Below are 17233 nucleotides of genomic sequence, written 5' to 3'. Positions count from 1 at the left end.
AGTGTTTGCTGGAGTTATAATTAGCTTCCTTCATAATGTGTGGGTTCATTTAAACAGTGTTTCTCAAACAAATGGGGCAAAACAAAATTTAAAACTGACTTTCAAGATAGTTTGATAGCTATTTCCCATGAAATTGGATAGAAGCTAAGTAATGGAATGAAGTGAAAAGTTGTTAGTCACCTAGGAAAGAAGTGAGCAATATTGTTTCTTAGTTAGTTAGAAACAGCCACCCCGAGTCTGCGGAGAGGGACGGCATACAATATTTTAAATGTTCATATGAGGTGGAGGATAGAGAGGAGAGATTCAAGATCGGAACAGAAGAAATTTTTTGCAAATAATTGTATATATATTTAGTGCAGTTTAAATATAAGGAATTGCCATTCCATGAGAAGGAAAACAATATACAGAAGAAAAGTTTTGGCCTGACAAAATTCACTGCAGTGAAATACTATATATTAATTCTATTCCAATGTGTAACACTTGTAAAAACAATTGGAAAAACAACAACAATATTACCTGCAGTCAACAAATCAAAAGTTTCTATAAGGATATGATGTTCTTTTCTCTTGTAGCTTTTTCACTGGTAAACCATCAGTTGTCAGTTCATTTAAGAAAATATTTCACATATTCTTCAGTTATTAAAGTCTACAAATGGAAACTCCTTTAATCCATTTCAAAAGGCTATGCTATTTTGAGGCTACGCTTTAACCCAGTAGTCTCAAATTCTGTTTTCTAATCTCTTCATGAATGGAAAGAGGGGAAATGCCTTTTGCACCATTTAATGGTGCCAAAAGGCTTTCTCCTCTGAACAGGAAAAATAACTTTCTATAGAAATAGCTTTCTCTAATATAATATTTTAATTCTATGTGAACTCTGTTATAATTATATGTTTTAAATAAATTAACAAAAGATACATTCATTTAACAGTATCCCAAAAGTTTTTTGTTAGTGTTTTATTTCAGTTAAGGCATTTAAAATATAATGACTGTTGTTGGGACCTAGTTTTTTTAATGTTGAAAAGGGCTCTTCATACTTGAAAAAAAATCTGATTAAAAAAAACCACCTCTTATTCTTTAGGAACATACAGTTAGATATTTGCTTCATAATGTTGATAGAATGTGCTTATAACCGAGCTTTGTTTCTGTAGTGACAGCCAAGCTCTGTGGGCTGCTGGAAACACTTGAATGTTGAGAAAATATTGTGGGTATTTTTGCAAAATTTCCTGCATCAGAGGTGTCCATTCATAAAAGAACTGCCATGATGAGGACCAGTTACAAAGCACTGTTCTCCCAAATGATGCCAACTTTTTAGGTTATAAGTATAAGAACAGAGCAGGATGGAACTAATATTTACAAAAGGACATTACTATGTGTTTATCTATTGGCATGTAGAAGTATGAGAAAGAGAGGAACCTAGAATTAAGAAAGGAGTTAGGCTAAATGAACATAATGATGCAAAAAGACATTTAATAGAATTAATACTTCTTTCTTTATTGCCAACATCTGCTTTGAACAACATAAATATAGTCACTTCATGTGGAAAACAGCAGATGAACATCTTGCGAATCAAATAGAAATAGCAATTCAAATACATAATGCAAAATAATAGATTGGGAAGTGCAATCCGGGACAATTCCAGAGCCAATTTTAAAACCAGCCATGGGTTATTTAATTTAATTTATTAGATTTATATGCCGCCCCTCTCTGGGGACTTGGAGCGGGTCACAACAATAACAACAATGTAAACAAATCTAATACATTTAAAAAACATCGAAGTTATTAAGGGTCAAATTTAGGGATTCAGCCCTTCTATCCAGGCCAGATCAGGAAAAGAACTTTACATGAAATATTGAAATTGAGATCTATCGATAGAGGCTATAATAACAGCATCTTGAAAATAGAACAATGTTTTCTCTTCCCTCCCTCTTATACCAAGAGAGTTAAGATAGGGTAAGTTGACATTTCTTTCTTGACTATTTTATTTTACCAGCTTCTGTTCATGTATTGCTAAGTTTCTGTCTGTCTTTTATACTTAATCTAACATTGTCCCAGCAGCTCTCTAATAAAGGGTTAAGCATATAAAATTAAAATGTTGAGATGTCAGTAAGTTTATGATCCATGAAATACAGAATATAAGACAGAAGTTAAAAACAAATTTAATTCATATAAATTGTCCAGAATAGTATAGAGTGGTGATGGCTAACCTTTTCATCACTGCCTGCCAAAAGTACGTGCTTGTGTATGCACCCATAATGCAATGCACAACCCCCTGTATGTGCCACATTCCTGCATGTGCAAACACATCTGTCCCATGTGTGCCCCACCCCAAATATGTGTGACCCCACCACATACACATGCACGTGTCGCCCCCATGCATGCCATGCATATGCAGGCATCCCCATGCTCCCCACATCCCTGTGCGTGTGTAGGCATCTCCAACATGTGTGCTGCCCCCACATGTGTGGTAGAGACCCAAAAACCAGCTGGCCAGTGGGAGATGCACATTCATACATGATGAAGCTCACCTGTGGCATGGGTGCTATAGATTCGCCATCATGCGTATAGAGCAGACCTGGACAAAGTAGGGCCCAACCACTCTCTGTAACCGGCCTGGCAGCTATATGTGAGTCTCGGTTTTACCTAGCAGCCGGTGGCTTGAACGTCGGCTGGAGATCGTTGGAGCTGCTTGAGAGAGGGGGGGGAGACCTGCAGGCAGCTTGTTCTCCAAGGCAAAAGCCATGCAGGAAAAAAATTCAGAGTTTGGAGTGGCTTGCAACACCCGTAAGTTTCCCTGCATGGGCTTGGGCAGAGTGTTCATATAGATGCGAGAGAAAAGAGCTGCAGCTTGCAAAAGCCAGTGTGGGGGTGGGGAAGCTTGTTAAAAGCCATGCAGGAAAAAGCTTTGGAAAGAGGAGAGAGAGGGGGGGAAGAGGGGAGGGGGGGAGGGGGGAAAGAAAGAGAGGGGGGGAGGGTGGGAAATATAAATGATACTACAAAAGTTTTTCTTTTTTATTAGAAGCTCTGTAACAGAAGTCTTCAAACTTGGCAACTTTAAGATTTGTGGACTTTAGCTCCCAGAATTCTCCAGCCAGCATAGCTGGGAGTTGAATTCTGGGAACTGAAGTCCACAAGTCTTAAAGTTGGCAAGTTTTGGGACCCCATCTTTAGGCGTGCTGGCAATATGACAGGACATTTCTTATTTATTAAAATAATTTATATTTCATTCATAAAATATGAAACTTCCACTTAGAAAAGAAAAGGAAAGGCGGAAAGGAATGGAACAGGAAAGGAAAGGGGAGGGAAGGAAGGAAAGGAAAGGAAAGAAAGAGGAAGGGAAGGGAAGGAAGGGGAGGGGAGAAAAGGGAAGGACGAAAGAAATGAAACGGGAAAAGAAAGGAAGGAAAGAAGGAAAGGAAAGGGGAGGAGAAAGGAAGGGAGGAAATTATACAGTATTGAGTAGAACTGAGTTAATTATATTAGTCCGGCCCTCTAAAACTCTCCCAATTTCTCATGTGGCCCCTGGCCCCATGGCAAATTTAATTGCCCACCCCTGGTACAGAGCCTCCTGCTTGAGCCAAGAGTTAGACTAGAAGTCCTCAAACGTCTCTTCCAACTCTATTATTTTGTATTCTGTGAGACAAAAGGCACAGTAAAAAAAAAGAGAGAAAAAATTCCAACATTTCAAAAAGGAAATTATCTAACTTTCATACATAACTAACATGTTCACCAGAAAAACTGAAGGATCCAAATTTAGGACAGCCAGAAGTGTAAAGAAAACTAAAAACAAACACCCAGTATCAACTGAGGAAGGAAAATGAAAGGTAAATGAAGGGTATTTCAAGCAAAACATTCAAAAAAGGTGAAGTACAATAAGAAAAATAAAAAGACGTATTTTCAAAATGCTCAGAAAAATCACAGGAAAATTTATGGGTAAGGTAATATCTAAGAATAATAATAATAATAATTATTATTTATTAGATTTGTATGGAAGAAAGGAGACAATTCAGTCAAAGGTGGTGGTGGGATTCGTAATATTTTTACTACCGGTGAGCGTGGCTTGGTGGGCATGGTGTGGCTTGGTGGGCAGGGCTTGGTGGTCATAGCAGAGGAAGGATACTGTAAATTCTCCATTCCCATCCCACTGCAAAATCCCCATTTTCTCCTGATTATCTGGGACTCGGGAGGCAGATAAGAGATGGGGGTGGGGCCAGTCAGGGGTGGTATTTATTGGTTCCCTGAACTACTTGGAATTTCTGCTTACCGGTTCTCCAGAACTGATTGGAACCTGCTGAATACCATCTCTAGTTAAAGGTATATTCACCTTAGCAAAACCTTAAATCAGAGGTCTTCAAACTTGGCAACTTTAAGACTTGTGGACTTCAACTCCCAGAATTCCTCAGCCAGATGGCTGGAAAATACTGGGAGTTGATGTTCACAAGTCTTAAAGTTGCTATGTTTGGGGACCCCTGCCTTAGATCAAGGTTTTCAAACTGCTTTGTAGAATTCCCCAAGAACTTGATGAGGTTCCATCAGTGCCTAAGAGCAAGCAAATAAATCACATGAACATAACCAATTTTCTGTCACTAAAAAAGCATTATATTTTCATCACAGTTTCTGGAATTATTACACCAACAATTTCCATAAGCTGAAAATATTTTAAGATCCTTGATCTAGATCATGTGAGAATCAGGGGTGGGTTGTAGATCATTTTGTGGCCAGTTCGCTCAGGGTTACACCAGGTGCAAATGCACTTTGCGCATGCACGCGCCTCTGCAGCAATCCAAGAATATCTTCTGTGCATGTGCAGAAGCAAAAATTAGCTTCTGTCTATATACAGAAGCAAAATCCAAGATGGCAGCACTCACGGACCAGCACCGACAGAACTGACTCTGTGACGTCATCACTGATTTACTAACGGTTCTAAAGAATGCATTAGAACCAGTAAGAACCCACCTCTAGTGAGAATATGGAGTATCTTAAGATGAATGATCAAAACACTTGACAATTCTTTTGGCACTCTTTATAATGAATAAAGTTTAGCACAATATGTGAACAGCCAGTTTGTCTATAGCTTACTTTTGATCATTTGCCTATAAAGTTTTTTTCTACCAAAGTCAGCTTTGACTATTGTTCCAAGATTAATGTGTGGGGCATTTACACCACAGATGTGTGAGTGCTATGTTGTGTAATTTGTGTTTCTTTTTTGTATATTAAAAAGTTAGGATTATATACTATAAGTATTCAAACTTTTTTTAAAAGGAATATATAAAGTCTGGAAGTAATTGGATCATTCCTGACTATACCATTAGAGTTAATAAATAGGAACATTATTTTTCATGTTATAATTCAAGTATCCGTATTGTGGTTATATTCCCCTGACACATACACATACAAATTATTTGATCAATGATCAGAACAATAAAACGGTTGGACGGCAAATTACATTTCAATAATATAACATATAACCAACAATTTAAAATGATACATCAAATTCTAATGACATAGCATTTAATGTTATTTATCCTGGACATAATATTTATTCTTTGTTACAACAGATCTAATCCTGCATTGATTAGGACACTAACAAATTGCAACAGAACAGCTAAACAAAAAAATTAGCTACATTGTAGCTGATGTTAGATTTGTTGTCTGATAAAAGAATAATATTAATCTGATTGTCCTGTCATATGTATATGCCAGGTAATCTGAGCCACACTTTTCATAACATTTTGGTTAACATTTTGAGGGTCTGATTATGGTTGGGCTTATACATGATTAATACAAATACTTTTTAAAATTACTGTACTACATACTTCTGGATCAGTCCTTCTGTGGACAAGCCAAATCCAATTTTTGAGATGTATTTTGACATCTAAAAATTTCAGTTTATCCAAGAATTTGTTATCTAATATTGATTTTTTTTCTAGTCCTGCAACTTCAATCTAGAAGGTAGGTATGTAGTTTATGTGAATAATGGTACTTAAAAATGAAGGGCATTACAGAAACAGAGCTTAATACCTCTGTTTCTCCTCATATGTACAGTGGTACCTCTACCTACAAGTGCCTCTACTTATGAACTTTTCTAGATAAGAACCGGGTGTTCAAGATTTTTTTGTTTCTTCTCAAAAACCATTTTCCACTTACAAACCCGAGCCTCCGAAACTATAACTGGAAAAGGCAAGGAGAAGCCTCCATGGGGCCTCTCTAGGGACCTCCTGGGAGGAAACAGGGCCTCTATCCTCCCTGTGGTTTCCCCAATCGCACACATTATTTGCTTTTACATTGATTCCTAGGGGGAAAATTGCTTCTTCTTACAAACTTTTCTACTTAAGAAACTGGTCACGGAACGAATTAAGTTCGTAAGTAGAGGTACCACTGTATTATATAGAAAGCATTCAGATCAATGATAGGTTGCTGCCAGTTCGGACCAATTCTTTAGAACTGGTAGTGCTGACTCCAAGCCGAGAGAGAACCGGTTCTCTGTATCAGTGAAAGTGGGCCTGCCCACCCGCCCCTGTGTTATACTGATCTTTACTGTATCTCTGCTTCTGAAACCCAACTGATCAGGAACTGAGATTGAATTGTTGCTCTGCAGCTGTTTTCTGTGCTCCTTGCCTAGTTTGCAACATGGAAGTCCTATCCCCTCTGAACTGTGAATACGCAGCCAGCAAAGTATGCAGTGAAGAACTCACTCAGCGAACTGGCAGCAACGAAAAGCAGAGCCCACCCCTGATTCAGATATTCTGCATTTCCCAACTATTCAAAAGAATATGGTTATGTAAAAAGGATTAGACTTGTATCTTATATTTTTAAATTAATTGCCCCTTCCCCCCAATGAAGACTTATTAGTATTAACACTGGATCTGCCAATATTAGATCCCCTAGATCTCAAAAAAACCCACCACCTTAAACTGGTTGGTTGGTCTACACTCTATTAATTTAATATTATGGGGAGTAAGATATTGTTGACATAGGTGGAGTTTTCCCTTCCTTTCTTCCTTCTTCCTTCTTTCCTCCCTCCCTCCTACCCTCCCTCCCTCCTTTCCTTCCTTCTTTCCTTCCTTTCTTCCTTCCTTCCTTGTCTGCCTGCCTTTCTCTGTACTAGACTAAATTTAATACATTGTATGTTAGCGAGTATTAGCAGCATTTTTGCCCATTTTGTAAAGTAGAAAAATTAGCTTAACAATGCTAAATTATATGACTAACTAAAGACTTTCCAAAAGGAATTATTGCAATTTACGAGATATTTGATTGTTTAAAAGTGAATCCAATGATTCTTCATAAGCATTGGGTTGTGTCAAAATAGAAAGAAACCTTTGTTTTAATGCTTAATCCTTGAAAAGTTGGTTTATTTTCCTTTATAAGATCATAGCATGCCAGAAAATATTTTGGGATTTTTTTTTATTTTTAAGACACCACTTTTAAAAACACAGACTATGTAAACAGCAAAAATCAAAATCCATAACCAATGGAACAGTGATCTAAGAGTTCTATAATGTATCCATTACTCATATTCTATCAGCCACAATGCTGGCTTGGATGTTTAATATGATATTTCTAGAAGCACAGAAGACTAGATAATTACACTGCAATTTAGATGAATTTCACTTTTTATGTTTTTAAAAAGCAAACAAGCCAGAAAGTATTTTGCCATTTGGATGTTCCTCTCATTTATTTCTTTGATCACATTGGGCTTATCTAGGAAATGTGAGTAACTCCTTGTTTGGTTTTGAAATCTGCTGTGGGAAATGCATATGAATTGGATTAGTTTTTGCAGATTATATAGTTAGTTGACTTGGTATGGTTGAATTTCATGTAGGCTTTCTTTCTTTCTGATAGATGAATCCCTATGTCTTAAAGCAAAACTTTGAGCTATATTCAACAGTGCCTGCCCACCATCAAAATGGATGCATACACTACATAATAAAGTCCTGGATAATATATTATTCCATTAAAATGAAGCAGTTCTTTTTTTTTACTTGCAGCATGACTGCATTTCAGTTAATACGTGATTCTTAATTGTTATTTTTCAGTACTCGGTAACTTCCTTCAAGACCATCCCAGAATTACGTAGGAAGTGTGATTCACAGAATGAAGACAGAACAGGTATTCCACTTTATGGATACTTCACTTTTACAGTTGGTACAGGGCAGGCTGGTTTCTCTCCTCCCTCCCTTCCCCTCACCCTAACAGTCTTCTCACAGCTCATTTTGTGTGACAGCTTTCCGTAACAATGGGTTTTTTCGTTGCTACCATCCAACCCCAAGCCTAACCTCAGTTTTTTCCCCTTCTATGTTTTTTAAGATGTTAGATCATTAGCAAGGGCACCAACAAAAAGTTCCATAAAAGGATTTGATGCTAGACAGAAAAACATAGAGTTTAATCTCAGCAACTCCAAACCACAGTATATGCAACAATTTACTCAAAAACCCGAGAAACCATTAGTGACAAGACATAATGATGCAGGCGCCAATGAAAAAATGTTGGATACATTTACTGCACAGATGGTCATGACCAGTTTGAAGCATAATGTTTTGCCAAATTCTGAAACTCTATCAAGAATGCTACAAGATAGAATCTACTCTGCAGCATGCTGTAACAGTTAAGATGAAAGCAAAGTTTTTGAGTTTAATAGTGTAAACTAAATGAAGAGTCATGGCACTGAGATGAGAAACAGCTGGAGATCTCCCCCCTCACACAAAAAAAGTGCATTCAGTGTTGTTTTTCAGTTTGTAAATCGGATTAAGTTCTTTTGTTTCTTTCTTCAACATGAAGCAAATTGTATGTATCGTATCTACATGGTGCTTTGAAAACCTAATTATGCTTAAATCAAATGGTGGTTTCATTAATATTTTAGAATGTGAAATGCCCATAGTAGTGATTTGAACCTTCAGTTTATGTTAAACATTTGCAAGTATTTTATTTCTGTATCAATTTTCACATAGCAGAAAATTGCCAACAATTGTAACTACAACATTCTTCTATTGAATTCATTTGCCACAGCCATTAATGACTAAATTGCCCATCCCTTTTATGGTCTCACACAAGGGAATAACAAAAACCAATACTTTCCTCTTTTCTCGTATTGTGCGAGAGCTCCATACCCTTATATAACTATAGTGACAGAATCAGTTTCTGCTGCTTTTCTTTTTTTTTAAAAAAAAAGTGTGAATGCTTGTTATATGGATCTGTCCATATGTGTTTTATGTGTATGTAAAACCACTGCAATATAATGGTTACATTTTCGGACTAGGTGCAAGGGGACCCAAGTTCTTTCCCTCCTTTAGGGATGGAAACTGATTGGGTAACGTTGGGCCAGTCAGTTTATTTTAGCTCTAGTCTAGAAAGTCCAAAAACATAGATTTAGCAACTAATCAGAATGGTAGATTACTGCCCATAACCTTCAATAAACAGGTCTTAATCTACTCCAACCACTGGATTTACTTGGGATGATGATCATTATAATTAGAGTCATTCAGCATGGTATTGCTGAAAACTTAAAATATCCATTCAGAAGATATATTTTTTTACACTGTTTGCTTCTTTATAAGGAATCATGAAACATTTCCATCTCAAATTGCTTCTCAACCCAAAGACCAATAGAAGAGAGAGATATTGAGTCTTACTGAAAACAAATCACATAAATAATACACATAAACCACATTTACTTTTTTATTTATATTATATTTATTTATATTATATTTTATGTGTTTAAATAATATATTATAACCCATTACTTCCTCTTCACATTTCCCCCCAAAAAAACAATCCTTTGAGATAGTTTGGACCAAGATAAAAAACAGACCCACATCATTTAGTGAGCTTCCTTAGACCTGATCCCAGGTCTCCCCAACCATGGTCCAGCACTTGAAGCACCACATCACCCTGACCTCAATGTCTAGTAATTGACAACCCTTATTTTATTGACCTTGTCTATATTCTTGAATCCTCTAGATCAGTGTTTCCCAACCTTGGCAACTTGAAGATATTTGGACTTCAACTCCCAGAATTCCCCAGCCAGCGAATGCTGGCTGGGGAATTCTGGAAGTTGAAGTCCAAATATCTTCAAGTTGCCAAGGTTGGGAAACACTGCTCTAGATCATAGGTCTTCAAACTTGGCAACTTTAAGACTTGTGGACTTCAACTCCCAGAATTCCCCAGCCAGCATAGCTGGAGAAATATCCCCAAGAACAACCTCTTCTTTTTATGGAATCTATGTTTAGCAGCCTTTCACTTTGTTGACAATGTTGGTCTGTCAGAAGTAAAATCACAATTTGCCCTCTCTTATCCAGTTGAGAAAGGATGATTGAAGAAAGTATCTAAACTAATAAAAAGGAGAAAAAGAGAAAGGGAAAGAAAATGATACATTATTAGTATAGAGATGTTTTCAGTTTTGTAAAGATAGAATCAGCCAATGACTTCCTCTACATGTAGAATGTGGAATATCTCAGCTTTTCTCTAGTCTCAGCAGTTTCTTTCTTTCTTTCTTTCTTTCTTTCTTTCTTTCTTTCTTTCTTTCTTTCTTTCTTTCTTTCTTTCTTTGGTATGGATAGGCAGTTGAAAGGGTTTCATTTTCTATTTTTAATCAATCATGGTTTGACTCAAAGAACTGTGATTCATCCAAACTATTTCTTAAGTAAGCCAACTTCAAAACATGATTTGTAAGATGATTAATTATGCTCAATTGCAATTACACTGAAATATAAGCAGAAACTTCCAGTCTTTTCATGCCAGCCCAAGAGGGAATATTTCAAAAGTAAAGAAGCCAGTTGCTCCTGACCAGCATCTAAGACATTTTTGCCAATTACTGTATGACAGAAACTGAAACAGTTTCAGCAATACTTCCTATAATTGAAGTATATATGTGATCTGTCTTCTACCCATTAAAGATGGACTAAGCAGTTCGGGACACATACAATTCTCAGCTTTTATCTGCATCTGAGCTGGCAAACTGCCAGTCATGCCCTGGCTTGGGAAGAAAGACTACTTCTTTGACATGTTGCACTGGACCCTGGCAGCTCCTGAGTGGAGAGAGGGACAAGCAGGGACAGTAACAGGGCAGCAAAAGGTGGACTAAGCAGGAATTATTATTCAGGGCTGGACTCTGAAGTGGGAAAAGTCTTTATGGCAATGTTGGGAGCAAGTTCTGTCATCATTCCTGCTTGCCTCTCTCTCCACTTGAGAGCTGTCAGGGTTTAGTGCAGCACACCAAAGAAGAAGTCCTTTCCCCCAGGTACAATTGGATGATGCAAATAAAAGCGATATATGACTCCTGCTTAGCCCACCTTTCACACCTTTTGTAAAGTGAAGTGAGGAAACCTTTGGAGGAATGTAGACTGGGGGGAGAACCTTCACTTCCCTGAAGCAACCTTCTTTTGGAAATCAAAGCAGAAAGCCCAACATTGCAACAAGTTCTGCCCACCACAAGTTGACCAGGGTGAAGTGCCCCACTGTGAGTTATCCCACAGTGGCCAGTAGCCTCCACCCCCAAGCTGGCTTTGTGCTGGTTCTCAGATGATACATAGGATCCTATGAAAACAGACAATGCTTTAGGCAAAGAAAGTTAAAGTAATTCCTGCACGTTGTTACTTAGAATCTTAAAGCAATGCCTAGAAAGGTCTTATTTTATAGACAAATTTTTGAAAAAGAGTCAACAGTATTTCAAAGGAATGAATGAATTCTAAGGTATAATATATTTGGGCTTGAATTTAGTCACAAACTATAGTTTATGGCAAAGTATTGGGGAAAGCCAACCATTGTAACAAACCCTAGCTTAATCAAAAGTTGAAAGTCCTTGGGTCTATGAAGCTCCTTGTATGGAAGAGCAGCAATAACTCAAGTTCTGTTCTCTTAAATGTTTCTCTTCCCAAAGGCTTTTTTAATTGCCTTTTTTTTTGGGGGGGGGGTGTCAGTTCAGCATTCTTTCTTATATTACATAATCAGAAAGTTTACTGGATTAATTAAGTCATCAATTGTCATTGATTGTTGCTGACAGGACTTGTCAGTGTGTTATTTCACATAAATTTTAACTTTAGGATAAATTATTATTCCATATTTTAATTATATTTTTATTCACTCAATTGTTTTTTCTCTATAAACCTATATAAAATTTACTTCCTGACTGAGAATAACATTTCACCTGTCTGATAAATAATGCCCTAGTCTGCATAACCTTAAGATTTGTCAAATGTGTCAGTATGTAAGAAGTATCAATTTGCTTTTTAAGGCAAGTTACCATCTTGCCAAATAGCCAGGTTCAGAACTTTACTGTGAAAATGAGACAAGATAATTATGTATAATGAATTCAACACCCTTTCAATACTAAAAGAAAGGAAACCTAAATATAGAAAGTAATATAATTGAATATATGGTATAGACTTTAGAATTAGTCATGCTTAAAATCGAAGAAACTAGATAATCATAAAAGTCCCATTCGATATTTGAAAAATTAAGTCCCTTTTCAATGGTCTAAGCCAAAGCACACAGTTTGGAATTTTAACCGATAAATATGTTCTACAGAACTCATCTCCAAGTTACTATGAATTTTGCCCAGGAAAAAGAAAAGAAAAAGATTAATTCTCTTCTTTGATTTCATGATTATGGAAAGGTAGGGTTGTTGGGGGTTTTTTTACCATTGCCTAGGAGTATGGTCATTCTCAGTATAAATTTGACAGGCTGTCTAACCCCTCCCCCCTTTTTTTTCTTTGATTAGTCAGATATTCTAAAATATGAAATATTAATTTTACCTTTAAAAGTGATGAAGAGTTAAGTGCAAACTAACAAAGTATTGATGGCTTGTCACATCTACTTGCCTAGATTCTTATGTCAAAGAAAAGTGTTTTCAACAGTGTTGGACACAATTCATATTTGGAAAGCTTAAGAGGTTTTTGTCAGAAAACAGCTGGAAAACATGTGGTATCCATTCCCTCTATCACTTGGAAAAAATTTCACATGTAAATAAAGCCTTCATAAACGTGTTGCCCTTTGAACTCAAGAGTGTACACAATATACAAATAATGTCTAAAATGAATGGGATCTAGGATAACAGTTAAGCTGCATCTTGTTGATGGAGTAATAAATACTACCAAGGTATATATCATTGTAAATGCATTTGGAGCCATAGTAACAAGTCTAATCAGTTTATGGTTTTAAATATGTATTTTTTTAATTGTTTGCTCTGCAAACAATTTTATTCCAATTGCGTCTTCAAAAATTATGTTTCTCAGAGACTGCACATGAGTGCAAAACAATTGCAAATGGAGCATCACTGCATGTTAAAAGTGACTTATGAAGTACACAATATTCTCATTTTTCATTTCTAACTATACCACTTGCAGACTAAATGCAAATATTGCTATTATATTAACTATTGGTTTAAACATTTTATCCTGGTTATTTTTTTAAAACAAAAACCTGTAATGTCTTCCAATGTCACGTGCTCCTATATACATTGAATCCCCCCATTTTCTTTCAAACTATCACCATTATAATACTGGCGGGGGAGGAGGGATTAAAAATACTCCAAGTTTTTATGTACATATTTTTGTTTTCTATTTTATTCAAGGCTAAATGCTAGTCTTTTGGCAGATAAGTTAAAGTATTAATATTATTACTTCTTTTGCAAGTTAGATCTAATTCTTGCTTACAAACATACATGTAAAAAGATATAAGCGTACTTAAGAAAACTTTTCCACGGTATTTTTATTAAGGATAATTCTATTTTCTGGAGCTTTTGTTCGAAGTTTGCAGAATAATAAAGCATGAGCCACACAATTATGGAAGAGGAATCGTTCTAAATTGTCCTTCTGTCTTCTAGTGTCCACCACAAACTGGAACTCAGGAGTTTCAACACTCCTTGGAAACACACAAAAACCAACAGGCATTGCAGACATGTATAGCAAATTCAGACCAGTAAAGAGGGTTTCACCACTTAAACACCAACCCGAAAGCTCTGAAAACAATGAGAGCGATGACCAAAAGAATCAAAAGGTAGACTTCAAGAAAGGTGATGATTCTCCATCCATGATTCAGAATGATGATCAAACTCCAGATATCGGCGACAGCCTAAAAACTAAATGTGTTGAACCTGGAGTTTTGCTCGGTGAGCTGGAGCACTATGATTTGGATATGGATGAAATTTTGGATGTGCCTTATATTAAATCCAACCAGCAACTTGCCCCTTTTATAAAGGCAGCTCCCGAGAAAAGGATTTTGAATGTGTATTCAACACTGAATGGTCTTAACAGCAAGTCCAGCCCTGTAGGGGACACTGAAAAAGCCCCAACAGGAACAACACAGTTCTGTGTTCTGTCCCCTGTGAAAGGCTCTCAGTTGAAAAAAGCACAGTCCATTGTCACTGATCAGCATAAGCAATTAGTGGAAGAACATGAGTTTCCACAGCCACTCATTAAAAGTGGTTCAGTCCATGAACCTGAAGCCCACAGCAAGTGCTTCCTCAATAGGACTTCTACTGAGAAAATGGAAAAGTCTACATCCCACTGCCACTTGAGGACTTTCCATCTGCAGAGTACCGAAAGCAAGCATGACAAAGTAAGCAGCAGTGTCAACTGGAACAGTTCTGGAAATTCAGAAGAAAAGAATGAGGATGTGAAAAAAACTAAGAGCATCTTAAATATTGTGAAAGAGGGACAGATTTCACTTCTGGTAAGTTTTTGAAATAATTCGTCAGGCGCTCGAGACAAAACCAAAAATATTTTTTCCCTCTTTGAATACAAATGATTTTTTTATCTGCAAAATATACATTATAGCCTGCAGTGAAAATATATTTTAAAAGGTTTATTTAGCAAAATATATATAGTACCTTTGTAATTTACATGCAACTCTGTTTTTCAAACTGGTACATTTTCAGTTGTTTAGTTACTAAGAGAATGAGTTCAATTTCTATTTAGAGGCCAGTGTTAGAAACAGAGAGTCTTCTGTTTTGTTCTAATTATTATTCAGGAGTGCTTATCCCAGCTTATTGAAACAGCTTTCATGAACAGGAGTTCACACACAAGCCCCCATTGGCCTCTAACCCACACAAAGAGTCCCAGCTCTATGATCAGACATGGAAAAACGCATTTTGAAAGTAACAGTGCACAAGTGAATAAGGTTGATGTAAGGAAAACAAGTTTTATGTGCACTGTTCACTTTATACCTGGTTTTGCTTTGATTCCCCTAGACCATGTTTTCAAAAACCGTACAGTGGTTAATTAGATTTGGTAAAAAACAATAGATGCTATTACTTTATTAGACTGCAATTGTAAAAGCTGTGAGTTACTCTCTTCTCTGTGATATTTGATACAGCTTGTCTGAATAAAAGTATTAAGGGCTGATCCTAGCCATATCTCTTCAACTGAATCCATAGAATTCAGTGGGGCTTAGTCCAATATTAGTATATTTTACAGTCTAAAGGTGTCAGTTATCCAATTTTTTTAAATTACTGCCCCCTTTGCCTTTTCTCTTTCCATTTGTTTATTCAGCCATTTAGTGTTTGTGGGCTTTTTTCCCCTCTTTACAACTAGATCAGTTGTGATATCTTAATTCACTGCTGAGCTTTCCCTATTGGGATAAGCTGGTGTTTTTGTGTCATATTACTACTAAAAAACTGAAGATGATGTTAATACTAAAACAGTAATGGTGTCACTAAATTCTAATTCAACTGGTAAAAAATGCAGGATAAATGTTACAATCACAGAGTGGAATAAGCTTGTGCATTTATTTTTGCTTGATCTGATGAACTGGTAGACAGAAAATAAATCCACACAATGTAGTGTTATATTGTTCTAAAGGAATCCCCTGGGAACAAGGGACTATTGTATTACAGTAGATCAATATTCATCTTTGCCTAGACCAGCTCTGCCTTTAAAAATGAGTGGCATTATGCAATTAATTTTCGGTCTTATGCCTAGAAGGAAACACTGTTTTTTAAAAAACGCTCTAGGGCATTCCAATTATTTTCTGTCTTTTCTTTGAAGAGTTATAGATGGTTATATGTGGACACATGATATTGGACATTGAGTCCCAAGCTCTAATTCACTATTTTCAATTTTTTTGATTATGCTTTTTTCACACTATTCGTATAAGGCTAGTTCCATTGATTCTTCGGATACTTAGATATGACTGTTACCTTAACAGTTAATTATTCTGAAATACATGAAAGCTTATAAAATCTGTAACACTCTAGCAATTTTTGCAGATCTAAATATTTCTGGTATTGTCTGCTACAAAGGGAAAAATCAATAGAGAGACTTTAATTATTTTTGAAACCAGGGTTCAAAGAACCTACGGTATGTGTGGAAAAAAATAATTGTAGCCATATTGATCTATCTGGAAAAAACATACTTTTCAATTAGCTTTCTTTATTAGAATCATTCAAAGTAATACATTTACATTAATACATTAAGAATTTATTGTTCTGTTCAAACAAACACCCTACGCTTTATTGTTTTTCAAATGTTTCAATAGGTCAGGTGTTTTAAAAAACAAATGATGGAGAGAAGCCAGGTAGGAAACCTTGAAGTTCAGAATCACTTTGATCATGGTGAATGTTGATTAAATTGTTAATTGTAGTTGGTAGTTGCAATAAATGTTAGGCTTCACCAAATATTAGAAATAATATCTTATATCATCAAGAATTACAGAGAATTCGAAAATGTTCCATCTGCTTTGTTGTCATTTTGTTGCTCCTAAAATGGTTATCATGCAGATAATAATAATAATAATAATAATAATAATAATAATAATAATAATTTATTGGATTTGTATGCCGCCCCTCTCCATAGACTCGTAGATGCAGTTATGGATTTTATTTGAACAGAACAATAAATTCTTAAACCTATGTCAGATAAATAATAAGATTTGGGTGGAGACGAGAACATGCTACACATGGAAAATACACCATTTGGTCTTTTCTAACTTTGCCAACTCACATTACAGTCTTTGGGAAGATTTAAATCTGCAAAATTAGGGCATAATTTCTTTTATTTATTAAACTTATACCCCACTGTAGTCAACTGACTGTCACCAGTTCTCAAGTTATATAATAAACTAGCAATTAAATGAATATTAGTGATAAGAAAAATGCAAGAAGAATTTAAAATGGTGTAATACAGTAGATCAAGAATGAACACTCTGAAATAATTTGGTTTTCAATAATGTCTTAAAAGTCAGCAAGGAGGGGGTAAATCTAAGGGAAAACCATTGAGAGCATGGGAACTACTTCAGCACCCCTC

General features: G+C 36.1%; 1 protein-coding gene across 5 annotated transcripts in view; it reads left to right on the top strand.

Moving 5' to 3' along the window:
* SNCAIP (synuclein alpha interacting protein) overlaps positions 1-17233 on the top strand; it is an 85638-nt gene that overhangs the window by 29630 nt on the left and 38775 nt on the right. For 3 of the 5 annotated variants that reach the window (XM_070736319.1, XM_070736320.1, XM_070736318.1), the window contains exons 3-4: positions 8033-8105; positions 13816-14663. In XM_070736319.1, the coding sequence (XP_070592420.1) occupies positions 8033-8105; positions 13816-14663 (921 nt within the window). Of the gene's footprint in view, positions 1-7635; positions 7707-8032; positions 8106-11181; positions 11233-13815; positions 14664-17233 lie in introns of those variants that run through there. The other 2 variants (XM_070736321.1, XM_070736322.1) reach the window with 2 other exon arrangements.

This window comes from Erythrolamprus reginae, chromosome 2, assembly GCF_031021105.1.
Source record: "Erythrolamprus reginae isolate rEryReg1 chromosome 2, rEryReg1.hap1, whole genome shotgun sequence".
NCBI lineage: Eukaryota > Metazoa > Chordata > Lepidosauria > Squamata > Dipsadidae > Erythrolamprus > Erythrolamprus reginae.
Note: the sequence above shows the minus strand (reverse complement) of the source record. Positions and strands in the feature narration are given on the sequence as shown.